The 27,873-nt window shown below is 45.9% G+C and overlaps 3 protein-coding genes across 4 annotated transcripts; 1 reads left to right on the forward strand and 2 right to left on the reverse strand.

The window, feature by feature from the left end:
* Positions 1-27,408, forward strand: LOC117895877 (protein singed). 2 transcript variants are annotated; one of them, XM_034803886.1, is made up of 7 exons: positions 1-598; positions 11,003-11,277; positions 12,242-12,662; positions 12,747-13,316; positions 13,380-13,628; positions 13,697-13,802; positions 27,376-27,408. In XM_034803886.1, the coding sequence occupies exons 2-6, from the start codon at positions 11,037-11,039 to the stop codon at positions 13,788-13,790; spliced, it is 1,575 nt and encodes a 524-aa protein (XP_034659777.1). In that variant the 5' UTR covers positions 1-598; positions 11,003-11,036; the 3' UTR covers positions 13,791-13,802; positions 27,376-27,408. The 2 variants fall into 2 exon arrangements, with proteins under 2 accessions (XP_034659777.1, XP_034659770.1); XM_034803879.1 differs by lacking the exon at positions 27,376-27,408 and having other exon boundaries at positions 13,697-14,724.
* Positions 18,309-19,407, reverse strand: LOC117903229 (probable protein arginine N-methyltransferase 1). Its single transcript, XM_034815129.1, has 3 exons — positions 19,297-19,407; positions 18,989-19,212; positions 18,309-18,915 (listed from the first exon to the last, which is right to left on the reverse strand). The coding sequence occupies exons 1-3, from the start codon at positions 19,405-19,407 to the stop codon at positions 18,309-18,311; spliced, it is 942 nt and encodes a 313-aa protein (XP_034671020.1).
* LOC117903230 (S-phase kinase-associated protein 1-like) lies at positions 26,651-27,144 on the reverse strand. Its single transcript, XM_034815130.1, has 2 exons — positions 27,128-27,144; positions 26,651-26,999 (listed from the first exon to the last, which is right to left on the reverse strand). Coding segments are annotated over exons 1-2 (351 nt in total). The 5' UTR covers positions 27,130-27,144.
* Positions 27,409-27,873: the final 465 nt, after the last annotated feature.

Consider the following 27,873-nt stretch of genomic DNA (forward strand, 5'->3'; position numbering starts at 1 on the left):
CGGGTTTCATTTCAAGTTCAAAGCAAGTCGTGAGCGTTTCCAATACGGAGCTTCCATTGTGTTGCGCGCATGCGTCCCTCTCTCTCAGTCAATTTGAAATCGTGAAAATCCTTCTGCCATACCACCAACACACACGCACATAAACGCGCAGACACTTACATACGCAGCATCGACAATTCTGTCACTGCGAAGAAAAAGCAAATTAATAAATAAACGCTGCCTGTGATTTGTTTACGTTTTTTTCTTGATTTTTTGTATTGTGCGAGTGTGAGCTCACGAATCCGTAGAGACAACAGCCTGGAAGTGAATAAATAAGAAGAAGGGTGTGGACAGACAGACACAAACGCAGGAACGCACGAAAAGTCCCACACACACATACAAACGGAACACACACGCGCAAGCAGACCGACCGGCAAAAAGCAGCCGAAAAAGAGAAACGACAAAGAGAGTGCAAAAAATAGAAAAGGTCGCGCGGTGCCGGCTCTTTCCCCCCAAGGATAATCGAATCAAGCAAATCGGTAACAAGTCGGTAATTAAGCCGGAATCAAGATCATCAGATCAACAGCCAGGAGGAGACCAGCCAGGAGCCACAAAGAAAGTAAGTGGAATTCCTTTTCAGCAGCGGGCCATGCCCAAAGATGGCCAAAACTACTCTCTCGCTCTCTCAGTCGTGTTTCCCCCACCACACCCCACCACGCTCAACTCCACTCCACACCGCTCCACCCTGTCGACATCTTGTGTAAATTAGACAGCAGAGGCTTCGCTGCCGAGACTGCTCCATTTCCAGGTGTAAGCAGAGTAGGCAGTAAGCAGTGTGTCTCTCGGACTGCTTTGCCCTGATCTACTCTGCTCCGCTCTGCGCCTCTTGCAAGTCATAAAATCTATGGCAGTTGTCGGTTTGCTTCTCTGCGCCTCTTTTTGCGCCTGCTTCGCTTTACGGTTTCCTCCCTCTGCTCACTGCTGCTTGTACGCTTTAGTGGCTCCCCCAGAGGCAAGCTCCACCTTGCTTTAGCTGTGGCTGGTGCTAGTGCTGCTGCTGCTGTGGCATTGTCTTGTGGCGGCTCTGCCACTGCCTCCTCACGCTTATTTTTCCAACCGGCTTTTGGCTGGCTAATTGCCTTGACATTGGCATTCAATGCCTTTTGGCTCCCTCTTTATCTCTTTCTGTCTCTGTCTCTCTCCTCCAACTCTCCTTGCGTGCTCTCTGGGCTCTCTCTCTCTTGCTCTCTCGACTCGTTTCAATCATTCAAGTCCCAACTATAAACAGACATAAACACGCAGTCACCTTGCCACCAGCCCCGTTTCTGTCCCGCGACCCACCGTTGTCTTAATCTATGCTTGCTTCTTCTCCTCCTTCTCCTCTCTCTATAACAGTTATTTTCTTCTTAAGTTTTTTCTTTCGCGGCGGCTGTTGCTGTTGTTGTTGCTCTTGTTTATGTTTTCTCCTGTTTTCATTTCTTTGTTCTATGCACACGAAATTCGGCTGCGTGTGTATGTATCCGCTATTCCTGTCAATCGGTCCCTGGATGCGCGCAGGGCGTGTGCTTTATTAGACAGAACAGAGCGAATCGTCCCCCGACTGCGGGCAGCGACGCTGACGCCAACGCCGACGCCCCAGCATTTTACCTCTGCGACTGCTGCACAGTGGGCTATATTTTGAGACTCGCAAACTTACTGAAATGCTGAATAGAAAACAAATTGCGTTCAACAGTGCAGCTGCTCCACCCACACCAATTGTAGTTTTTTTTTTTTTAGTTTGATAAAAACAGTATTTTATGGCTGATAAGAACCACCTTTTTTGTCTATTATGTGTACCCATACAATCGTTCCAAGAGTATAAATAGTTTGCCAAATTTTTTGAACTTCCTGCAGGGAAATGGGATAGAAACAGTTTGCGATATTCGCCAATATGGGAAAATGCAATTAAATCTGTCTGAAAATATGTCTGCCAACACTCCCTCCTCTGCCTTCGAAAAGGCCTAAAGGCCCATGGTGTTTTCCTTTTGTTTTGTGTGCGTTTGTGTTTCTGCTTCATCGCCCATTCTTCTGTCGTGTCCCGCCCCTACCCGCTGTCCTTTGCTGCCATGCCCAGCCCTGCCCTACCCCACCCCATCGAATGGGCAAATCAATAATTTTCAATGAGGATTTTGCATTTTACGCCGGTCGCAGGCGGCATTAATTAGTATGCCAGGAGCGGAATGCACATTAAAGAGGGAGAACGATACGTCCGTACACACATATACAAATACAATATGCAGCCATATACAGACAACTGAGTCACGTCTCTTTATCTACCTCTTCCCGTCTTTGTCTCTGCCTTCGTCTCTGTCTGTCTTTTGATTCTTTTTATTTTGGGTCTCGGCGATTCGTCTTATGTGGCAGGGGGCGGTGAAGGAGTGTGGTGTGGTATGGTATGGGGCAATCGAATGCTTCCGTTGCGCATCGCCGGAAATCAGGTACACTGTCAATGACACCTCCCGCTCCCGTAGCCGTCCCTGTTCCAACACCTACACCCTCCACCATCTTCATCTCGCCACCACCTTCGCTCGCTGCCATGCAACCCGCACTCCACCCCAAATCTGTGCGCAAAATTTTGCTGCTGCTGTCCGCTGCCTGCTGCTGAAGCCATTGTTTGCTGCGAGAGCGTCTGCTCAAGACAAGTACACTGAGCGCAAAAATGGCAACAGTACTGCAAATAATCTGCTCAAAAAGGGGTCAATATATTACGGATCGAGTTTCGAGATTTATATACATATAATTAAATTGTAAATACATTTCGCTTGAACCAACATTTTGCTATTCTTTGTTCCAGACTTACAGCTAAAAATGTTTGTTGCTTTTGTGGTTCACATTTTTCCCGTAAGTGCAGCGCTGTGTGATATGCCATCATATGGTGGCAGTACACCCCCGTCTTCAGTCAGCACTCATCCCTTCCACTTTGTCTGCTTACATATGTACATATGTGGGAGCATATGTACATATTTTATATACATATATACATATGTATGTATGTATGTACATATCTGTCGTCAGTTGCATCTGCTGCTGCTGCTGTTGCTGTCTCCTGTCCTTGAACGCACTTTATGCACAGCGGTTCCCCCCTCATGTGAATAATGCGTCGGTCTGGTGCGATATATTTATATGGAATGCCGTTTATCAAGTCAAACTATTTATATCCCGCCTATGAAAATATATTCCTTTTATATTTATATTTCTATTTATCCAACAATGGAGTTTACATTTCTTTTGTTTGCTTTGCAAGTGTTGTTGTCCTATCGCTCTTTTCTACTTAAATGTTCGCCCTTTCTTGTATTTGTGGCTGAGTCACAGGCGTTCAGGCGTTGCTCCTTTTTTTTTGGTTGTTGACTGGGTTTCGCTTTCAACGAACAGAACCAGGCCCAGTCCGGTTGTGTCCTGCCCTGCCCTCACTTGCTGTTTTATGATTCATGCCTGCTGTGGCTGTTGCTGTTGCTGCTGCGTTTCCTGCCAACCAAAACACACACACACTTACACTTATCGAGAATTTGTATATCAATGCATTATCAATGCAAATGAGTTGGGTATTGGGTATAGATTGTGGCACTTCTCGTACATATGTGGCGCCGGCTGACTACAAACAATTGATATGCTCTCATCTGGGCATGGATTGAGGCATCCAATCTGGTGCTGGGAGGGTGACTGTGATGGGTTCAATGCTCTTTAGGAGAGCATATCATCATCAACGTTTCCGTTCGACCGCCGATAAAAAGGCCAAGCCATAAAGTATGTATATGGAAATAAACTGAGAAATTATCACAGAAAAATATAAATAAAAGAAGCGGCAGGAAAACTCTTTTTTTCCACAGATATCGAGAGGCGCGCTTTAAGTGGCCTTTGTAGTTGGAGGAGGGGTTTAGTGAGCGGAGGGTGTTGCTGCAAACTCATTTAGGAGGCAGGCGGCGCATGCCACACACACAGACAATTGCTGGTTTCGGTTGATAAACTTGTTGCAGCCACAGCAGAGCAGCCAAACCGCAACCAGATGCCAAAGATGCTTTTGGGTGAAGTGAGACTCCTCGGGACACAGGACAGCAGAGTGTGTGGCACCTCCACTCTGGTATTTTTGATATTCAACTGGTCCGGCTGGTTGTCAAGTGAGACATAAACGCCATAAAAGACAGGCCCAGGCCAGGCCTGGGACATCGTCTTGGGAGCCGCTACCGTCCAACTCTACGCCGTACTTTCGCAAACGATAGACAACTGGCAAATTTGCTCCGGAGAGTAACTGGGAATGGGTATCCTCCCTCTTTGAAGCCACGAATTTACGAGTGGAATGGGCAGAATTCTGCCCAAGGGGAATTCCTTTCCTTCCATCCTACAAAATTTGAGGGAACAACTGAGCGTTGGAAGTGGGCAGAAGTCTGGATACACTCTGAGAAAAAAAGGCTTAAGTAAAAATATATTTAAGATAAATTTAAATTATATTTCGGTTATTATTTTCCTATTTATTCATGTTCCACTCTTTCAAGCCATGTGTTTTTTATACATTTTTGATATTTAAGTTCTCTGTGTGCATGAGGCTGGTCTTGGCTCTGTTCTCAGCTCCAAATGAACCCCAATTTTCCTAATACTCAATCGATTTAATCGGCCAATGCTCTTCGTGCACTTTTTCTCTTCATTCTTTGGTGGAACGAATTTCTTGAGAATGGTTATTATGTGCAATTCTCCTAGAATATGGAAAAGGGGTGGGGGTACAGCAGAAATCCAAAATAGAAATGGGAACCCAAAGCTCAATCCATGTTTGCTTCAGAACCGACTGTCAGATGTGTTCTCTGAATTAAATTGAATGTCGAATGATTTAAGGGGAGCTTCGTCTCTTGTGCTTAACTTAACTCAATCTGACAGCAATGCTGCCTGCCTCTTCCACCCTACCCCTCCTAAACATGCTCCTATGTACGTTTTTCTTACTTTTTTCCAGAGCGCTACGCGCCTGTGGGCACTTTTCAGAAATCTATGCGGCTGCGCGGCAGCTGCTATGCAATTTCCCTGACTCCAATGTGGAGTCCACTCCACCACTCACAATATTTATGCGCATTGTTATTATGTATTGAAAATGCGAACAAATTATTAATGTGCATGCCATTCGCGGTACAGGGGGGGGGGTAGGGGAGGTTGGGGCACACGACTCACCATGACCGTGCGGATGGTTACCATTTTCCCCCATTTGACTTTCCCGCTCTATCTGGCCGCTGCCGCTGCTTGCTGCTGCTGCTTGCTGCTGTCGGCGTCCATATAATTGGCGCATAAATCATTTTACCAGCTTTGGCCAAGAGCAGAGCACACTGCTCCGAGCAGCGGTAATTTCAGTGTTGCCACAACAACAGCGAGCGATCGAGCGGGGCGATCGAAGACCGTTAACTGTTTTCAGTGCTTGAGATACATTTGTATCTATGTCTACCCATACGCAGATGGTTATTGTATGGTTCGGATCATCGGTATTGTGGCGCAGTGGTGGTGCGTTCAATAAACCAAACATCAACTTAATTGTAGACTATCCCAACCCACCCATAGCTCGCCTCCTCCCCATAATCCCCGATTGGAATGAAAAACCCGAAACCGTTTTGTCTCCGTCTCCTCATCTTCTTTCGTTTCGTTTCGTCTCTTTTTTTCGTGGCTTTCATTGATTTCTCTATTTGAAATCATTTCATTATTGATTTTTATTTTTTGATTGCTTTGCCCGTCGCTCAACTGTAAATTGCACGAGGGGGGGCTGGGATCGGATCGGTGACCGGCGATCGGCGATCGATCGCGCCTACATCGTAAAATTTGTGGGGATTCCGTTTGAACAGCAGCCAGCTCCAGCTTCATCTTCAGCTTCTCATCTTCATCAACGTCAGACAACATTTACATGACAAATAGCAGAAATAAAAGAAGGCAAAGCTTTCAGCGAATACTCTCGAACGACAGCCAGCCAGCGCAGTTCTAACGGTTATTTTTTTTGGCAAACTTCCAAAGCATAAGCAAAACAGCAACAACAACAACTTACACTCTGCTGTCGCCCTAGAGATCTTGATCTAGAGATGGCAAAATGTCAGCACGAAAAGCACGCAATGTCACTTGTGTTTCGGCTGAGCGACTGTGGCACAATTCAATAATTGTACACCTAAAGAGCGACTTAGTGACGTAGCTTAGCCAGGTTTTAGTTTTTAGCAGCGTCTTGGAGCATCGTGATATCGTGCTCATATTTGTACCTGCGTCCATCTCTAGTTTTCCCATCATCTCATCTCCCTTGTTGTCTCCTCCGTGGGTGTACATATGTGTGTGTGTGTCTCGCTCGAACTTTTACTTTTAAAGCTGACTTCGGTGTTTGTCACCGCTTCTCTGAATTTGTCTGTCTGCGGCCTCTCTTCGTTTCGCTTTGGCTGGCCACTGGGCCGCCCCTGGCGGCAGACTGAAAATTGGTCGCGTAATAATTGATTACTGCACTTGTTTTGGCGCTTTCTAAAATGCAAAAGAAAAGCTCTCTACCGCCGTGGCGACGATGGGGTAATTACAAAACAATTGGAAAGGTGACTCCCGCCCCATTGGATGGATGACTAGATGACTGGATGACAAATGATCGCCAGTTAAAGCCACAGCAAAGCAGTTGATTTTATTTTTAATTGAGTTGTGCGGTTTCTGTGGCTATTTGCCGCTGCTGTTGCAGCTGCTTCTGCAGCAGTTGTTGCAGCTCTTTTAAGGCTTCATTAGCTGCAGTTACAAGTGGTCGATTGCCATAGAATGAGATCTGTTATGACCAAGTAATAGCGCCATGTTCGATCTTAACCTGCATGGCCTCCTCTCAGACTTCATTCCACAGGGCGCTAAAGTTTTGATACTACGCTTACTACCCGTATTTGCCCCCCCACAGCACACGATGGAAATTCGTATGTAAATTCCGTAAACCGCAAAGAAAGTTGTTTTCTTTTGTTTACATTTGTGCGACCGCAAAATGTTTTATAAATAACGAGCTCGAGACAAGGCCTTGTCGTCCCAAAGAGAGGTTGCGGAGTAAGGTGGGAAATGCTCTTTGCATTTCACATTTCACTATGCCACATCTCAAGTATCTGCAGCTCTCTGGCATCTCTCCATCATCATCAGTCTGTTGCGCCGCATTCTTGACATCCATAAAAAATCTTCAACACGATGCACACAATGCAACGCTTGAGAGCGCGTGCGCGCGTGCGTTCGTTGGCAGCGGCAGAACGCGCGGCAGGGTTGGTGACGGGGTGACGGCGTCAGCAGCAGAAAACGAGAAAGAAAGAAGATAAAGGCCATGGCTGCCGAAGTTTGGATACCCTTACGGTTCAAGCGTGCCAATAGTGTCGCATATAATTTGAATTAACATTTAGCGGCCTTTTTCTGTAAGGTGTGCCAACGGCTCCACGCTTTTTTTTTTGACAAGGTGTTTCCTTCTCTCTCTCCCCAAGTGTATCACAAATGCACTAGGCAAATCCGCAGAAACAGAGATGTTGCAGTGGCAACCAGAGAACAGAAATACAGCAGGTGCTTGTGGACTGTGGACTTTGCACAAAATGTTTCCATTCTGCTGTCAGAGGAGTTGCTCGCTCGCTCAAGCTTCAAGTCGGACGGTAGAGAGTGAGAGAGAGAGAGAGGAGGCTCCGGCTAATGTCTTGTTAGACCATTGTACACTAGTGTGAGTGTATTTTTAGAACGCTGAGGCTTTTGTGTGCCTGTGTGTGTTGTGTGCTGCTCCATTTGCTGCATTACAGTAAAATATACCGTATGTTGCAACATACTTGTGCCCCTGAATCCTCCACAGTTGTTGCCAATGCTGTTTTGAAAAATCAGACACAGAAAATCTTTGTAGAAATGCTGCAACATCAGCAGCGTGCACCGCTAAAATTGCCCAAAAACAAAACAATCCTCCCACCACCACAGTCTTCCCGGCTTCCAGCCTTGACTCTGTTAGTCTTCCAGACATCCAGGCTTCCAATACATTGTTTAGTACGAAAAGACAGCCAAAGCTTGCAGCGTAACGGTTTAAATATTAAAAAATCGCAAGCATATTGTGTTTTGGTCAGGGAAAAACTAAAATAACATAAACCGCTTCTTATTTGCGTCTCCAAATTGAAATTTTCAATTATAACCATGACCTTTTGAGTCCCATTGAGCACCGGCTGATTTAACCGCAAGTTTGTCTGCATGCATATAAATGTAAATATGTGTGTGTGTATGTGTGTCTGTGTGTATGTGTGTACATACTGTGTCTACTTGTGAGGTGCAAATAGTAAACTACTTTCAGCTGTGTGTTGAGCATCATAATAAATCGAATCGAAATCTTGAGCAGAAGTTGAGCGTCTGCAGCTGCAGCTGCAGCTCTGAGCTTAGTGATCAGTGTTCGCATTGTTTCGAGTGCGACTGCGTTTATCAGTGGGTACCGTTATCATTAACAAGCCACCAGAAGCCAGCCGCCGCGTCTGTGTTAGTGACGGCAGCGCGCACGCATGAGAGCGAAACACACGCAAAATAAAATCAGGTTGTACGTTGCCGCCAGTGTGGTGAGTGGAGAAAGAGTGGAAGGGGGGGGACGGCGCATTTGGTGAAAGGTGCGCTGGATGCGATAAAGCGCTTCCATCATATTTTACATTTTCGTAATTTGCTAAAAGCACACACCACACACACTCGTGCATACCTGAGCACAATCTCACGCACATGTATGTATGTATGTATGTAGTCGCAGCTATAGTGGTGTGTGCGTGTGCAATTTCATTTAATTAGATTGCGTTTTAATAATGCCACCACAAATAAGGAGGAGAGAGAGGCAAAGAAAGAGATAAAAATATATACGTACATATATGATCGTATTTGTTTGTGTGTGTGTGTGTGTGTGTGTGTGAGTCTGATATTGATAGTGTAATTTAATTGATTTGCGAGCAGAGCAGCGCAGAGGAAGAAGCAACGGCGGCAGCGGCAGAGTAACAGCTTCTTGACCAAGCATTGGACATCTTGCCGGGGACGGACTGCTTGCATTTGTTCCGCTTGCCTGCCAGACCATTTGCAGTAATTGGCACTGCTTGCTGCTGCTGGTGCAACGGTGCCTGGGCTAACTGTTTGTTTTGCCTTTCCTTCTTTCGCTCATTCTTTCTCTCTTTCGCTCACTCACTCTGTTTGTCTATTTGAGTAAGTATCTCTCCTAATTGCTTGAGGACGTCTGCAGTCTCGGGCCTAACTGATTCTGTTGACAGCTGACGTGCTGACTCTTTACATACCCCGCCCCCTGCCCCCAGGGAGTTGTATGCATAATTAATTGTGATTTGTGTGGAAATCGTCTCTTAAGTGTCTAACAATTAATTTTCCAGCGAACATGTTCGAAATCGCATTTAACATGAAAATGAATTATGAAACGTTGTTGGGTCGGGAACGGGTTGGTGCTGTTGGGAGGTTAGCTGACCCATGCACCTGCTCATCGATGGGTTAAAGCTGACGCAGCAGTGGACAGTGGAAAGTGTGGGGTGGGGAAGCAAGAGACACACGAGCAGGCGACACTCGTAATGCGACAATCATTTTGTTTCGTTTTCATTTTCGTTTTCGCTTACCATTTCGTTTTTTGATGGTAATCTGGCATCTGCGATTTGCCTCCGTAGGGGCCAACGCCCCGTGGGATGTCCATTCCGTCCCATTTTGTTTATTAATTTTGTATGCTTTTATGCCAGGAGCCAACGCCTAGAAAATGGAAACAGAAATGGAGGAGTCGCCGTCGCCGTTGTCAGTCACGCTTTGTATCTCTCCCTTTTTGAGAAATTAGAATGCAAAATCCAACAGAACAGTTCGTCCGCCCACACAAACAAACGCACACACACACACACACACACACACACTCGTTCCACACCTCGTTAGGCTCTTCCTTTTCTCCATTCCTCTCCCCTCCTTTCCACTCCTTTCATTTTATTTATTGCCTGCGCCTGCCTCGGCCGCCATCTTTTTATGGTATGTAGTAGTATTTGTTGCTGTTGTTGTTCGTTTGTTCTGTTCTTAATTTATGTTTAGCGTTACTTTTTGTGGCTTTATCGCCGCCGCTTGTGGCTGCTGACTCATCCGCCGTGGCGATTCATAAGCTCTGATTAGCAGGCACGCGTGCTGCTGCCGCGTCACGCTAATGAGTTGTTGCTTTTGGTGCTGCTGCTTCTGCTGCTGCTGCACCTCTGCAATCATCTCGTGCCATCTCGCACACACACACACACACACACTCACCTGTGATAGACACTCCTCTCAATTATTATCTGATGGCATCTTTTGTCGACTCACTCCTGTGAGTCTCTTGACACTCTCCAAGTCATGTGGTGCCATCTCCTTTCGGCCCACACTCCAGGCACTTACAGTCAACGATCTCGTGTCATCTCCTTTCTTCCTAAACACCTGCGTATTCTCTCTCTCTCTCTCTCTCTCTCTCGATATGCAAGTGTAAGTGTAATTGCGTCTATCGATAGACTGTTGATTGAATTTGAATTCAATTTTGAATTTATTGAAGCACGAAAAGAAGTTGAAGCAACAGCACGTTGAAGAAGAAGAAGAAGTAGGAGGTGCTGAAGCGGGGATCAGCGACATGTGTCGCCATGTAATGCAAATGTTATCTGCATTTCCTGTTGGACTGCAGCATGGATCGACATTGAAATGAATGGCAGACACAGGCACAGGCAAAGGCAGGCAAATCTCGACTGCACTGGCAGTCGTCGCAGTCGTCGTCGCCTCCTCCCATTTGGCATGCATGGAGCACACATGGAAATGGCAGACAGAGCCCCTGACAGCCAGTCAAGACAACACATAAATCTTGCACGCACACAACTTACGGTGGAGCCAAGCCTGTCTCTCTCTCTCTCGCTCTCTAAAGTCCATTCCTCCTCTCTGTGCCCAAAATGGTCATCAATCAAGTGGATAGGGGGTAGGGGAGGGTGGGAGTATAGTTTTTACATAATTAAACATATCATAATCAATGTTTTCCGCTCTTCGCGTCTCCTTGCAGGCATCGACGACGACGACGACGGCGGTCTAACCACATGGCACCAATAAGCACCATGAACAGCCAGAGCCTGGTCCAGGGTCAGGTCTGTGAGCTGGGCCACAGCAACGGGGACATCATATCACAGAATCAACAGAAGGGCTGGTGGACCATCGGTCTGATCAATGGCCAGCACAAGTACATGACTGCCGAGACTTTTGGCTTCAAGTTGAATGCGAATGGAGCCAGTCTGAAGAAGAAGCAGCTGTGGACCCTCGAACCCTCCAACACCGGTGAAAGTGAGTATCGATCGATAATTGCCTGATCGATAACAATCGACACGGAAGTCGCGTCGCTTATCTATCGAACAAACAAATAAGTCAGCAAGGAGTCATTTTTCCTACAGCAAGCAGCCAAGTGGCAACAATTTGCCACCTGCCACAGCTAGCTAGCCGCTCTCCTCATTAGCTGCCACACTTTGCATCATTTGTTAGCCATAATCACTAGCATCGGGCCGCAGTAAGTGGCATTTGTGTGTGGCATTTGGGTTAGCCAGAGGGTATACAAAATTCGGCACGCTCCGTACACTTATTATTTCGAATGTTGTCCGTTGCGCTGGCTTGCAGCATAAATCATTGGCTACATGGAGAAACAATTCCAGTTGCTGAACTAATTTGACGTGCAACAAAAGAAAACAAAGCGCCTCACGAATTTGGCATCATTTATCAAGTCAGCAGGGGCAGAAGAGGAGCTCCTGAAATTGGATTTGGAATTGCATTTCGCTTTAGCTTTAGCTTTGGCTTTAGCTTTGGCCTGTGACTGTGACTGTGGCCAGCAATTACAATTAAAGTGGGCAATGCAACTGGTTTTGTGGCTGCCGCCGCAGGTTCGTGGCAATTAATAAAGATTTTCTATAATGCCAGAGAGCCGAGCCATAAGTCAGCCGTGGCTGTGGCATTCATGCGAGCAACAACCATTAAAATAGCAACCTAACAAATTGAAAATCTTTCCTTTTGCCACGTTTGGGGATTGCCCAAATGGCTTAATAGTTATTAAACATGGAAAGCGAATCACATCGATTGACCCCCCAGAACTTAGCTCCCCATTGGAAGCCACAAGAGGTTGATCTCTGCATAAAGAGTAAATGTTTAGACAGCGAAAAGCCAGCGAAAGTTCCTCTGCTGGCAGGATCAAACTCCGAACTCGGTTTTGTGTTCAATCCCTGTTGGATTCCCTAACTAATATTGCCTCATCCATTGACAGGTATTATCTACTTACGATCTCATCTGAACAAGTACCTATCGGTCGATCAGTTTGGCAATGTGCTGTGCGAGAGCGAGGAGCGGGATGCGGGCAGCCGTTTCCAGATCAGCATCAGTGAGGATGGCAGCGGCCGTTGGGCGCTGAAGAACGAATCGCGCGGCTACTTTCTGGGCGGCACGCCCGACAAACTTGTCTGCACGGCCAAGACGCCCGGTGGCGGTGAGTTCTGGACGGTCCATTTGGCCGCACGGCCGCAGGTGAATCTGCGCTCGATTGGACGCAAGCGGTTCGCACATCTGTCCGAGTCGCAGGACGAGATCCATGTCGATGCCAATATACCGTGGGGCGAGGATACGCTCTTTACTCTCGAGTTCCGTGCCGATGAGGGTGGCCGCTATGCCCTGCACACGTGCAACAATAAGTGAGTGGCCGATCCCCAGTCCCCAGTCCCCAATCCCCAATCCCGAAAGGATCTGCTTATCAATGCTCTATTTCCCCTCCACAGATATCTGAATGCCAATGGCAAGCTGCAGGTTGTGTGCAACGACGATTGCCTGTTCAGTGCCGAATATCATGGCGGACATTTGGCATTGCGTGACCGCCAGGGCCAGTACTTGTCGCCCATCGGCTCGAAGGCTGTGCTCAAGTCGCGCTCCTCGACGGTGACGCGCGACGAGCTCTTCTCGCTGGAGGACTCGCTGCCCCAGGCCTCGTTCATTGCGGGCCTCAACTTGCGCTATGTGAGCGTCAAGCAGGGCGTCGATGTGACGGCCAACCAGGACGAGGTCGGCGAGAACGAGACATTCCAGCTGGAGTACGATTGGTCGGCGCATCGCTGGGCCCTGCGCACCACACAGGATCGCTACTGGTGCCTCTCCGCAGGCGGTGGCATCCAGGCCACCGGCAATCGTCGCTGCGCCGATGCCTTGTTCGAGCTGATCTGGCACGGCGATGGCTCGCTCTCGTTCCGGGCCAACAATGGCAAATTTTTGGCCACCAAGCGTTCGGGCCATCTGTTCGCCACCTCCGAGTCCATTGAGGAGATAGCCAAGTTCTACTTTTACTTGATCAATCGGTGAGCAACAGCAAGACTCTGCCCCACACCAATGACTCATATTCATGCTCTCATTTGTTGCAGGCCCATTTTGGTGCTGAAGTGCGAGCAGGGATTCGTCGGCTATCGCACGCCCGGCAACCTCAAGCTCGAGTGCAATAAGGCCACGTACGAGACCATTCTGGTGGAGCGCGCCCAGAAGGGGCTCGTTCATTTGAAGGCGCACAGCGGCAAGTATTGGCGCATCGAGGGCGAGAGCATCTCGGTGGATGCCGAGGCGCCAAGCGATGGCTTCTTCCTGGAGTTGCGTGAGCCGACCAGGATCTGCATAAGGTCTGTCAGCCCAACAATCATTCCAGCTGCTGTTCGCTTTTAATTGTCATTTGTCTTTCGAATCGCAGGTCGCAGCAGGGCAAATATTTGGGCGCCACCAAGAACGGAGCATTCAAGTTGCTCGACGACGGCACCGACTCGGCCACCCAGTGGGAGTTCTAAGCGGAGAGAGAGCGAGCGAGCGCGAGGACGTGTTCCATTCAGGAGGCGCAACATCAGTATCACATTTCCAAACCCACGTGCTGAACGAAAGAAAGTCCAAGAAGAAGTCGCACAAGAAATGGATCCCAAAAAAAGGAAAAGATTGCAAAAGGATTCAAACGAGAAGGAGAACGAGAACGAGAACGGGAATGGAGCGAGTGCAAGGAAGATAATTTACGATCTACGTACATATATACATATATATATATAGAGAGAGGGATTTTTTTTAAACAATCTATTTAGCTTTTTATACGTTTTATACACAAACAACAACAACAAAAAAACAAACAGCAATAACAAATTTTAAGCGTAAAGAAAACAAAACAAAAAAGAAGAGAAGAGAAGAGAAAAAAGAGAAAAACTTTGGTCGCGAATCCTTCCGTTCCACCCGAAATATCAGCCACTAAATTTGAAACTCGAAAGAGCAAAACAAAAAATCAAAAAACCACACAAAAATCATCAAAAGTTTGAAAAGACATTTACATAATGGTTACGCAAGCACATCATATATACAACTATAAATATATAAATATATATATTGATATATTTGATTCGTCAAAAGCTTAAAGTAAAATAAAAAATATAAAAAAGGGAATGAAGAATGAAGAAATACCCCCAAGAGAGAGAGTGGGCGAGGAAAAGGAAGGAAGGTAAAAAGTAAATCAACACATATTCCTATAAATTTATTTATATATTTATATATACAATATTGATATGAGCAGTAGCACTCCCCCACCACCACCCCGTACACCCGTACACCCTGAACCCTGCACCCCAGCAACCTAGCAGCCCAAACCCTAAACCTATGCCCCACCCCATCCATACACACACGAAACACTTCTCAAGCAAGCAATTTTATTATGCAAAACAAAATTTGTAGACATTAAGCAGTCCATCAAAAATTAATCTGTAATAAAACAAAGAAACAATTCAACAAAAACAACAAAAAGCTCTGCAATTAAATCTCCAATTACTCTGGCAAAGGCATCAATAATATATACCCCACATATACATACATACACTACATACATACATATATGCATATTGTATATTTATTTTGTTATTTCTTTTTGCGTAAATTATTTTGTAATGTTTTTTTTTCATTTATTTCGCACACTTTAAACGTTTCTGAAATGGAAAACGATTTCCCCATTTAGTTGCTAAATCATAAAATGGAAATGATGTATGATACATATGAAATATATACATACCATATACATACATACATACTATATACAGGATCCAACAGAGAACATTTTGCTGGGCTTGCTGGTAGTTTCAAATTTGCCGCTCAGCTCAGCAGTGTGACCAGTGTCTTAGTTTCAGTGATTGCGGTTCATCTCGCGGTCAGTCGAAATCGAAGCAATTTGGCGGCTGGTTTTAAAAGCTTAAAATAACTTTATTCATTTGATAAATTCGTTATTTGATATTCAATCAATAGCCGTGTGACTTCAAAGGTAATTAAATATCTAGCATTGGCTTGTGAACTCTGTTTCGTCTTGGATTTGAAATCCCGCCCACATCTACACATATATCGATACATTTTTCGATAGCGCATTTGTCACATGCCGCTGGCTGCGGAGTGAGACCAGATGTGCATGCGCTATGGTAACACTGCACGCTCAGCTGTTTGTTTGCATATAAGTCGGTTGAAAATTCAAATTAAATATGAAAGTAAAGCATTCCTTTTGGGACCGGTTTGCCTTAAATAAACATTGATTATTCTGAGTACTAGACTTTCAGAGCATATTGCATCAAACAATTATTTTTTTTTTTAAATATTTCCAATTCCAATGAATTACTGACAAAAATGCAGCCCTGCACTCGATAGATTTGATCTCAATCGCGCGCGTCTCCGATTAGCAATTCAAATTCAAACATTTTCCATAAATTGTAATTGCTTGGAAAAGTAATGTTAATTAAAGCAAATAATGACTTTAGTGCGCTCACATGGGATGTGCCATCAAAATTCCAATTCACTTAGTGACTCGACGAGCACTGCGATGCATAATAATGCAATAAGCAGAGCAGCTGCAAGCGCCTGATTGACTGACTAGCTGCCAAACGATTGGCTTCCTCAGAGGCAGCGAGGACAGTGCGACAACTGCAGCTGCCTCGTTACACAGAAATGGTGCCAACTGTCACAACAAGATGGAGCTCAGCCACACACACACGGACACACACAGCGGATGATTCCCCCAGTCATGTGGCGGATAGATTGACGTGGCACGGCAAGGCAGGGCAGGGCAAGGCAAGGCGAGTCCTTCGTTGGCGTCCAGCTGCCCCTGTTGGGCAATAATAATTCGCCAGTCATTGACAATGTCGGTGGCATAATGGCCCTCAACTGACTCTGGCCTCAGCACAGTGGACATTGCCGTGTGCTGGCATTGCTGGCACTGCAACGCCGTCGCATCGTCATTCACGTTGACAACAACAAAATGAGAAAGGGCGCGGACTTGGACCTGGACCTGGTCCCGGACACCTACAATTGTCAGTGTCGTCTAAATGAATGAATTAAGTCAGCCATGGCCATGTGACATAACTGTAATGGGCGCCCGGACTCGGTACACGACCTGGGGACCACCTCAAGAGAGAGAGAGAGAGTGCCAGCCAGGCATGTGGCCTGACGAGACCACATGGCCACTGCCATGGTAGCATCGCCGTTGCCACATTTGCCACATTGTTTTGTTGCTGTCATTTTCGTTCTTAATTCCGTTGAACAGTAGAACCAGCCACCTGGTATTATTAAAATCACAGAAAACACACAAAACAGCAATTAATTTGCGTACTGGCGGAATTCCCGCTGTTTGTAGCTATTAATAGCTAAACAGCTAAAAATATAGCAGGAAAGCGCCAGATTGATTGCAAGCTGAAGATCTGGCAGCACTGCGGATCCACTGCTGACAGGCGCTCGATCGATCGCTCTGTCTCGCTCGCTCGGCACGTGGCAGCTGTCAAAAAATGTAAGCACACATGCACACACACACACACATGCATGCACATGGGTGTAGTTGTAAGTGTATTGCGCACATGGAATATTCCTGGAACATTCCACGTAAACAACAATCATCGATGCCATTGCAAATATTGAGGCAGTTCAATGCCCTCTTCGACCACTGTGCTGCATTGTTATTGCTGTTGTGATTACGTATTGCAGTCGGTGCACAATGGACAGCGACAATGACAATGACGCTGGCCAAGTTATATGGCACACACGTAGGGCAACTCGAACAGGCGCCGCCCCGGCACCAGCCCACGCCCACGCCCACGACGATGCCATTTCCATGTCTTCCTCTCTGTCATTTTGCTGGGGCTCAAACGACTTGGCCCAGGACAATGCCGGAATGCAAATGGCACACGGACGTAGCTGTAGCTGTGCCTGTGGCAGCACGGCGCGAAAATGTAAGGGACTTATGCAATCAATGTGAGCCGTGAGCACCCACAACTCGCCCGCCAATTTGTGCCAGTGCAGTGCAGTGCTGGTTCTCTCTCGGCCGGCCGCCAATTAAGCAACAAAAGGGCACAGGTCCCAGGTCCAGGCTCCATGCCCCATATCCGTGTACAGGCCAGGCGCTGGCTTGGCTTGGGCGGCCATTAAAAAGAAGCGAATGGAGCGACGTTGCGAAATGTTTGTGATGAAACGAATGGCCACGGGAGTCGTGGTCCTCTTGCTGTGCAACTTTTTTCCCCCCGCCCCACGTTGCTGCACATTTTGCAACAAAGTTGCCAACAGCAGCGGGGCAGCAGCCAAACGGTTTTGCCAAAGTCACAAACTTTATGGCTCCATTGCTTCAGACCGGCATCTTCCGGCACTCCACTGCATGGCACTTCGCACGGGTCCGCCGCCATCTCGAGGCTTTCAATTTCCTTTTGCATTTTTATTGTTTAACAAAATGTGTGCAGACAGACGGTCGCGACTCGGGAGGGGATCGGCTGTGGCCCAACAAGTGGATGGACCTAACCCAAATGCTGCTCGTTAGCGGTAATGGGTGGCTGGGCATGTGGATGGTCTAATTTGCAAAATTGCCATCCGAGGCGTCGGTCGACTCCCACAGCAACAACAAAAACAATTTACACAATTTTCACTTAATTAGAATATGTATATACTCGTCCCGGCCCGGCCCGGCTCGGTTCGCATTCAAAATGTACTCGGGATTAAATGGTTTATGTTCTGACAAGCTAAACTTAAGCGCTCTATGAAAATTAATTAAGTAAATGCTGGCAAAATAAACAACTTTGCTCCTTCGCGGATGCACCAAGAATATACGAATGTAGCTTAATAATCAAATAAAATGAATGTTTCTCTAACGATTAATTGTGTGCTTGAAACATTGAAAATGTTCAATTGAAAATCGCTTAATAGTAGTCAAAAAAAGTGCAAAAAATAGGGAGTTTGTTTGTTGTAAATTCGAATTTCTAAAGTGGAAAAAAAGTGCAAAAAAGGGAGTTTGTTTGTTGTAAATTCGAATGGTTGGTGCTCTAGCGAACGTGGTAAATGCCGCCTCCAGAGTAACTTCCATTGCGTCCTTGGTACTCGATGGTGAACTGCAGTTTCTGGAGAGGTGTGCGCTCATTGTAGCGCTGCGTGATTTTGCCAATGATGATGGATCCCTCGCAGGCGTTCACCTGCACATCCAGATAGAAAATGGTGTGACGATGGTTGGGTGTAAAGTGCGAGTGGGTAAGGCAAACCGGTCCAGTTGGGCGCATCACCACTGACTGAAAGATCGTGAAGAGGGAGTGTATGGGTGCATCTCTGCCTGCCATTAGGGTGAAGGATTTATCGCGATTAAGATCGGCCAAGGTGATATTGGTCAAGTCATACAGGAGGATCTCCCTGAAAGACGTGACAACGTGATCAAGCTTCAGGTGGCCCAGCACTGGGCGCTTCATCTCGATCTGCTGCAAGTGCCTAGTTGTCGTTGTGGCCCTAGTCAATTTGCGGGTGGCCTCCCAGTATTCGCTGTCCTCCATGCCGCCAATTGAGACGCGCAACATGTAGGGATAGATGATGCCGCCTATGCGAAGAAAGCGATCACGTGCCACAATCAGGTCGGCGAGCTTGCCCTGAAACACACCCATGTCGCTGTGAGGGGAGGGGGATGATAGGTGAACTGTAGTGTGGAGCAGTCAATAGGCGGGTGTTCGAGTGTACTTACTCCATCCAGGCGCAAAGTAGTATGTCAAACTGGAAGCCCGACCACTGCATGTTGCGCACATCCACACCAAATACGGTAATGCGATGGGACATTCCGCTTCTGCGAACAATGCGACGAGCTGCATTCGCATTCATGAGCGTATCTATGGCCACCACGTGGCGGGCGCCGGCTTTGATCGCAAGCATGGCAATTCCACCATCGCCGCAGAATATATTCAAGACGTTCTGCAAATGCAAGGCGGCAATTAACATAACCTCCAACAACACAAAAACAAAAACAACAAAAAAAGCACAGCATGGAGCACTCACAGCATCTCGAAATATGACAGAATCCTCCATCATGGCCTCGCCGAACATTTTCTCGCGTATGAACTGGTTGCGACGTGCTCTTAGGGCTGACTCGCGATCGTAGTGCTCCATTTTAATTACTTTCAAGTTAAACTTTATGCAAATTGCAAATCAAAGTGCTGGCTGTGCGCAAAACGACAACTCGCTGCTCGACTAGAAACCAAAAAGGAAGCGGGAGAAAGGGAGCGCTGCCACTCGTCGATCGGTTATCGATGGGCAACGGCGAGCTGTTGCTGCTGTTGTTGGTGTGGTGGAATTGACAGCATTTTCGAGCAGGGTGGCAACTCCGGCCAGAGACACACACATGTGTAATAAATTGCCTGTCCGTTGTTGAATTGAAACTGCCAATCCAATTAGTTGGGACTGTGCAAACAAGAGGCTGGAGCCGACCCAGCTAACCAGCTACCCAGCTAGCTAGCAGCCAGCCATTGCAGCATCCACTCGCATGTGGCTGCCGGGCAATAAAAATGGACACACACAGAGCAGAAACAACATGGCGCTGGGGCATGAGGCAGCGATCCGGAACACTGGCACACAGAAGCAGCACTCACCGATGTGCGAGCAACCTGAGGCCCGGCCCCCTTGCGCCTCACCCCCTGCCGCCCAACATCGGACACTGGACTAGGAATAACAGCATTTATTCTGGTTCTTCCTTCTGGTTGTACTCTTTGTGTGTCTTAACTATTTATGAGGTCGAGTTGTTTGTGCAGTTTGATTATTTTGCTAGCAGGCGAAGCGCCTGTGCCGGCAACCTGCGACCCTTCATAACTCAACGGTCCACCCAGACGGAGTGCACACACATTGAGTGGGACAGGACAGTGAGCGATGTCAATGGAGATCACACGTGGCACGTGGCACAGCTTCGTGGCAGTTCAGTGGATCACCAGTGGATACAGCTGCGTATGGCCGGCGCACAATTAGTGAGTAGTGAATATTAAGCATTTGACGCTAAATGAATAGTGTAAATGTGCACAAACACGTGCACTTATGCAGCCACAGCAGCTGATTTGTCATTGGAAATGTATGGAAGTCAAAGTGCAAGGCGAGCGGCGGCTTGGCTTGAACGGAGTCTGTGCAGCGCGGGATCATCGCTAGGATTTGCTGTGCACGATCGCTCCACAGACGCTGAAACATAATTTACTGTGGCATGCATTCTATTTTGCATGTTTAATGAAATTAATGAAATGACGTATGTAAGTGCCCCTAATTACATATGTACATACATTGCATGCGGTGAATTCTTTGCCGAAAATTCTCTACGCATAGCCAAAAACCGTTACAATATCCACAACGCGACCCTTCCAGTTATTTGCACGTTCGGCTAGCTGCTGCGCTACCTGCTACCTGCGCGCCGCTGAGTCCCTTCCAAAGCTGTGTACACGGACACATTGTTGCATTCCAGTTGCATTTACCGTTACAACGAGCGGAGCTCGCTGCTAGTTGTTGCTCTCTGTTTCTGCCAGCAGCAGCAACGCTCGAGGGTTGCTGCATTTTATATTCACATTTTTGCAGCGTTCCATTACCCTTCCATTTGGTACTGGAATTCGCAGTGCCAAAACGCGCACATTCACGGCTTGTGGATATTCAGTATGTTGAATTCGCAACCAAATGGGCAGTCGTACCTTTGTGTTATGTGCAATTTGTGGAATTCTCATTTCTCATGTTATTTAAACAGCAAAGTGCCAGGCTATGGACATGCCTTATAATCCTAGTTAATAATTATTAGCTGCGCGACATGGCATATTAATATTAATATTAATCTTAATGAGTTATATGAACAATTCTATATTTTCAGAAGCGACTGATTTGTCATATGGAAGTGCTGCTGCCTCAGCGACTTTTGGTTTCAGCGCTTCTCGTCGATGGGTTCCGCCTGCGCCTCTGTTTACCCCATGGAAGCGCCTCGGCGAGCCACTTAATAGACAGCAGGAATTGGCAGTTAGCTGGAGAATATAGCGAACAGTTTCTTAAGGTATTTTATGCAAATCAATTACTTAATTTACGATTTCAATGGCTTAACTCGGTTCACAGTTGCAACAGATAATATTTGAAGCTCTACGCAACGATCAAGTCAGACTGGATTAACGCAAGTATCAGTTATCAGGATACATACTGCAATTAATTAACTTGTTGTTTATCCTCTCAAGGGCCTTTCATATGTTCACTGGCATAACCAATACGCTGCGTACCCTCAGGCTACTGATGTGCCACGACAGTTGGCTGCTCATGCCAGGATGGCAGCCTTTAAGCTGCAGCAGCAGGAGGATAAACAGTGAGTGCAGCAGATAGGTGAGGCAATATACATACATAGCTTTAAGGACAGAAAATGCCACCTATAGAAACCGTTGAATTGGTCAATCTAAGCGGGAAGCGCCTTAAATTTCAACTCATCGCTCAGCGGGATGTGATTTTAGGTGCTAGCTTCACTACTTTAAAATAAGCTCTCTAGCCATTTGTGCATATGGTTTTTATATATGTATTATAAAATCGATTTCCAACATGCATTGCCTGCATCAATTAAAAATTGCTTACTGCATCTGGATGTGACAAAGAAGGGGAAAGGAAGAGAGAGAGAGCGAGATGAGATGAGAAATGAAATTGATTTTATTTGTATAAATTGGAAATTGTTTTTGCAGAAATTCAATCCATTCCTGATGCCTGGCTCTTTTATATACAATAATATGCAAAAATCACAATAATAAAATAACACCAAAAATCAACTAAACGCACGGGGGACAGCGAAAGGGGGAGACAGAGAGACAGCGAGACAGAGCGACAGACACACAGAGTGGGAAAGAGTCATGAAATAATAATCGAGATAAAAACCGCATAGAGCGAGGCAACGACTGAGGATGGGCACTGGCTGGCTGGCTGGCTGGCTGGGTGGCTGGGTGGCTGGCTGCTGTTGTGGTTATTTCTGCTGTAGCAGCATTTTATTGTGGCGATGGCAGGCAGAAGCTGTTGCTGTAGCTTCATCCCACGTAGAACAAGATGAAGCGTTTCCAGCTTTAATTAAAAAGTTACCTTGCAAAAATGTTGTTAGCTATTTGGCCCAGCAGCAGTTGTATCCCAGTATCCCAGATCCCAGTATCCCAGCAGCTCAACCAATCTGACCGAGCTGCCAGTCAATGGAAATGCAGCGGCTGCGGTGCCATCAAAACTTTCCCCTACGGACACACTCCAAAAAGGCCCCGGAAGGGCGGTTGACTCCTGACTCCCCACTGCACTTGATTGCAGATTGCCAGGTATCGATATCCCGTGAAAACTTCAATTTGACAGCCTGCGGGCTGAAGGGGGGCAATGGCAATTCGTACCATGGTAGCTGCTGGCAGCTGCTGCTGCTGTTGCTGTTGTGTCGCACAATATTTGTGAGCGCTCTCTGGAAAATATTGCCTTGGAATGAAGCACCAAAATGGTTCCCCCAGGAGCAGTGCCTGACATTTCAACCGAATCCTCTGGGGTACTATTTGTACCCGTGGCAAATGATACTCAAGACGAAGGATTTTTTAATGATGTTACTTCCCGGAGAGCTCTCAAATCATTTGAATACAAATTGTTCGCCCCTCACCAGCTCACAATTGTTGGATTTCGTTTTTGGGATTTCATGAATTCTTTATCCTTATCCTGCTTCTTCGTGCTTTTTTCTCTCTTCTTCCAGCTGGCAAATTGTGAAAGTGAAATGCGAGACATGTACCTCGAGGCTGAAAGACAGGTGGATGGATGTTGGCTGCTGGATGCTGGAGGCTGTCTGTCGGAGGCTCCATTGTCACTGAACCCGAAAAGTTCTGCCAGCTCATGCAGAATAAAACACTATGCAGCAGGGTTTGTACTTGAACTAAATGACTTGTCAATTAAGTGAGGAATTTTCGTTGAATTTTCTATTTTTAGCGTACCCCACCGGGCTGGTTCGCTGACATCTCCGGACAAGGGACATCGAATATGTTGCACAGTGAGAGACTCTTCTTCAAATTGGGTGTGAAGCAACACACACACACACACACAAATACAATACACATTCCGATGCATCGAAGGAATGGCAGGGCTGTGGGCTTGGAATGGAATGTCAGGTGTGTCCTGTATGCCGCGTGGATGTCGAGGACCAGGCAGGCAGGCTGTGGCTATGCCGAGCGCATGCTGCATAATGTGTTGTGGTCCAACAGCAGCACGGGATCAATCTCAATTAATTCATGAAGCGAAAACTTCACTCAACTTTACGCAAGTCCCCAAGTTTTGTGTAACGCTGGAATGTTTCGCTTCCCCGTTTCAACTCTGACCTCCCACCAAATCAATTTGGGTACCCAAGCAACAGCACAATTCCACAATTGTGAGTGATTAATTGTCCCCTTTATTGTCAAGTTCGCTAATTTATTAGTGTCCTGGATTGATTGTCTCACTTTAATATCAATTAGTGCGACAAAAGGTCCACTTCGCACTCTCGTCTCATCACCAAGTTAGCAAATAGATGACATTTTCCCTCCGTGAAGTCATTAAAGTCATTTCAGTTTTTCTGTCTTACTTTTTGCATATTTAAAGTTTCCATGCAGCAACAAAAGAATGTGCCACGACAGTAGAAAGTTCTTTGTTATTTGGGATAGTAATTAGAAGCAAGTTCTTAATGGAATTTAATATTCTACCTAAATAATAAGTTGCATTCCATTTCTGAATTTATTTTCAGACTTTTCCTGTGCAGCTCTTGGAGTCGAAAGGGGTTTACTTTGCCAGCTGCCAAATCATTGGGATATTACTTTGCGGCATTGCTCTACTTTTGGCACTTGGACGAAGTGATCTTGGAGCAAGCTAAAAGCTAAGATTAAGTTTGGAAATCGGACTCCACCAGCAGCAGTTTCATGGCAGTGGAACTGTGCCTCACACATGATCGAAAATCCTTGTGTTTCTCAACCAACTCGTCCATGCTTTTGAGGAGCAGATATCCTCGCTTGATATATCCTCGATATATCGCTTGGTTTATTTCCTGTGCTTGCAGAGAAGAAGCCTTCTGTGTCATCAGGATGGAGTACCATCAGCCTATGTAAGCCCTGAGGACAGCTCAAGTACACGACTTTCAAGCTGTTTCTGTAACACCTGCAGAGCGGCCTTTTGGGCCATCGAATACAGCTTGGAGCAGCTATCCTGTGGGGTCCTGTGCTGGAGCAGTGCGATCTTAACCATCGCCTCTGAGACTCACTAATAAATATATATACACAGGAGCTCGTCCACAAATTTGTTCCACGAGTCACTTTTATTAGAAACATCAAAAATTGTTCTCTTTTCGGAGGCGCAGAGTGCCAAAAAGTGAATTGTCTAATGGATAAATTAAGAATAAAATTAAGCATTCCTTTTAGAATGGCAAGTATGATAATGTCGCTTCAGCGTAGCAGACGTGGCGAAAGACATGCCACAGAATTCGCAGAGATAGGGCCAATTTCGTGTATGAGTTCTGCAAAGAAACAACCAATTTAGTATTGGTGAAGATCAATCTTCAGCCATTTAACTACATACCTCTCATGACGAAGTTTATTTGATTGAGTTGTAAAGCCTCGAGCACAGTATTTGCATTCGAACCGCCTCTCGCCCGTGTGCGCTGTAATATGGCGAGCTAGCAAGCAGGGCTTTCTGAAAACCTTGTCGCAATGTCTAGAGGAAATTGTTGTTGATCTTTGAATAAACTTGAAGGTTTTGGAAGTTCTGTGGATACGTACTTGCAGTTAATTAGCTTTTTCCCCCCCACTGGCAGAGGCTTGTTTGTCAATTTATCAATATTGATAACGCGAATGGATGGGACTTTTATGGTAGATTTCTTGCTCAAGACCTTAGAATGGCAAGTATGATAATGTCGCTTCAGCGTAGCAGACGTGGCGAAGGACATGCCACAGAATTCGCAGAGATAGGGCCAATTTCGTGTATGAGCTCTGCAAAGAAACAACCAATTTAGTATTGGTGAAGACCAATCTTCATCCATTTAACTACATACCTCTCATGACGAAGTCTATTTGATTGAGTTGTAAAGCCTCGAGCACAGTATTTGCATTCGAACCGCCTCTCGCCCGTGTGCGCTGTAATATGGCGAGCTAGCAAGCAGGGCTTTCTGAAAACCTTGTCGCAATGTCTAGAGGAAATTGTTGTTGATCTTTGAATAAACTTGAAGGTTTTGGAAGTTCTGTGGATACGTACTTGCAGTTAATTAGCATTTTCCCCCCCACTGGCAGAGGCTTGTTTGTCAATTTATCAATATTGATACCACGAATGGAGTGGACTTTGATGGTAGATTTCTTGCTCAAGACCTTTGGAGACCCCTTGTCGGTGCACCCCAGGTCCTTCTGCAGTCTTGCAGTCAGTAAATTAGCAACCTGCGACGTCTCATGGGCATCAGCTTCGGTGAAATCAGTTTTTCCTCTTAGCTCATTTGCGAGTGCATCAAGGGCGTCAGCGTCAGCGTCAGCACCCGCATTGGGCTCTGCCCCACCATCATCGGAGATTTCTTCCTTAATTATGACTTCGGATTTTATTTTCTGGAAGATATAAAGAATTACCGGAATAAGGCTGAGCGATTTACTTTGTGTACGCATTTGGCACAAATGCAGCTGGATAGTGCAGGATCCAGCTAGAACTCCGCTTGCAATGGCCATTAGCAGCAATTCATTTTACTTTTCAGGTTGAACTCACCGAGATCCCAGTTATCACATTGGGGTTCGCCAATAGTTGTGCATTCTGCTTACTGAAGAGGTTCTTGCCTGCGTGGAAGCAGGTGGTACCCTCACGAACTCGGTTCTCGTTGTTCGGCATTTTAGTTGGTGAACTTGTACACGTGGGAAATACACTTAAATTCAAAGTTGAATGCAAATTACTAGTCAGCCGTTCGCGCAGAAGCACATGTAAAATAGGGATGATATACCACACAAATCGATAGCCCCCACCGATCATATCGATGATTGGAGTGGGAACTAATTGGCGATAGTATCGCAGGTTTTTGAAAATCAAGATTGCTCAGTTGGAAAACAATTGATGTTCGTAACGACTAGTCAAGGGGATGCTTTTGAGCACATCTTGCAGCCGATATTTTGGCAAACATTTGAAAATGTTTCGAATCAAATATTTTGGTTTTAAATGAAGCACTGAAATGTTTGCAGAACTTAAATGTGTGATTTTCGTATTCACATTTATTGCTTAAGAGGTACTATAAAAATACAAAAAATAAACAAAATAGACTTATGATTATTTTCGGACCATTTGGTTTTTGTGTTCTGAAAATTGGAATTGTTAAACATTATTATATTTTGAACTTGCAATTAGTTTCCCCACATGTGTATAATAATTCTTATTGAATAATTCTTAGCCCCTGGGCTATATTGACCAGTCTGGGTAAGTCCAGGAAGCATGCTGCCTCCATCAGTTCGAGCAGTGTGCCCTGATCCACAGCGAAGAACTCGGTGTACCACGAAGTGCTATCGTCATCGTTTCTGGGCCCGGGATCATACTTATGGTAGAATGACCATGTCAGCAACTTTCGCAAAATCAAAGATCGCGTATTCGGAAAGTACAGAAAGTCATTCGCTCCCAGCAATTCTTTGAGTCGCTCAAATCGATTGGCCACTTCCCTGTCAATGATTATGACCTCGCCCTCGGAGGACAGCAGCTCGACTCTCTGCACCCGTTTATTTTCCTCCCTAACAAAAAAGAAAAAGAAAAACAAAATGCAAAAATATATTAAACAGTGACGTCACTCGCTATCGCAAACAGACCCTTTTTTCTTGCCTATTTGTTTGATTAATTGCAGTAATTTTTGCACACTTACATTTTGTGGTCGTTATTGTCGCAAACCCAAAAAAAGGATGAACAAACGCGATGATCACCAACTAGAAGTTGCAAAAATATAACAAACTGCTTTATTGGCTTTTATTTACTTCGTTTTTTTGTTTGTTTACATTAATTCATCCGAAACCCTCACCGCCGCTTGCAGTGGACCAGCTGTGACTGTATAATCACATCGAACATCTTTTACGCTAACTTCTTTCCTAGAAATAAGATAAGAGGGAAAACATAAGAGAGAGAGAGAGAGTGAAAGAGAGAGAGGAGTACTTGTACACTTTTTGAGAGTCGCTCGCGAAAGCTCCCATGAAGAGAGATAAGCTTGAGCCAGGTTCGGTTCTGGCATCGCGGATCTAGCGCGAATCTTCTGTGAAAGCTCGCCGTGAGCTTTATCCGAAATCGTATGATTACCCCGTTAGGAGTTGAGGCTACAGTTTCAAAAGTTCTAGCAGAACGAAAATTTCCATTCTCATGTATACACATACATATGTACATATGTATGCACATTTCTTGGCAAAATAAATACGCAGTCGATGAGACATAAGAAGCACATAAACAATTCCTGAGTACTGAATCACTTCTGTAGATTATTTACTTTTCTTATTCAGTTTGTTTTGCAAGTAGGAAGGGGACACTTTCAAGAGACTGAAAATACTTAGACTGCAAGATGTACTCAAAAGCATTCACTTGACTAGTCGTTACGAACATCAATTGTTTTCCAACTGAGCAATC

The sequence above is a fragment of the Drosophila subobscura genome, chromosome A (genome assembly GCF_008121235.1).
Source record: "Drosophila subobscura isolate 14011-0131.10 chromosome A, UCBerk_Dsub_1.0, whole genome shotgun sequence".
Taxonomy (NCBI): domain Eukaryota; kingdom Metazoa; phylum Arthropoda; class Insecta; order Diptera; family Drosophilidae; genus Drosophila; species Drosophila subobscura.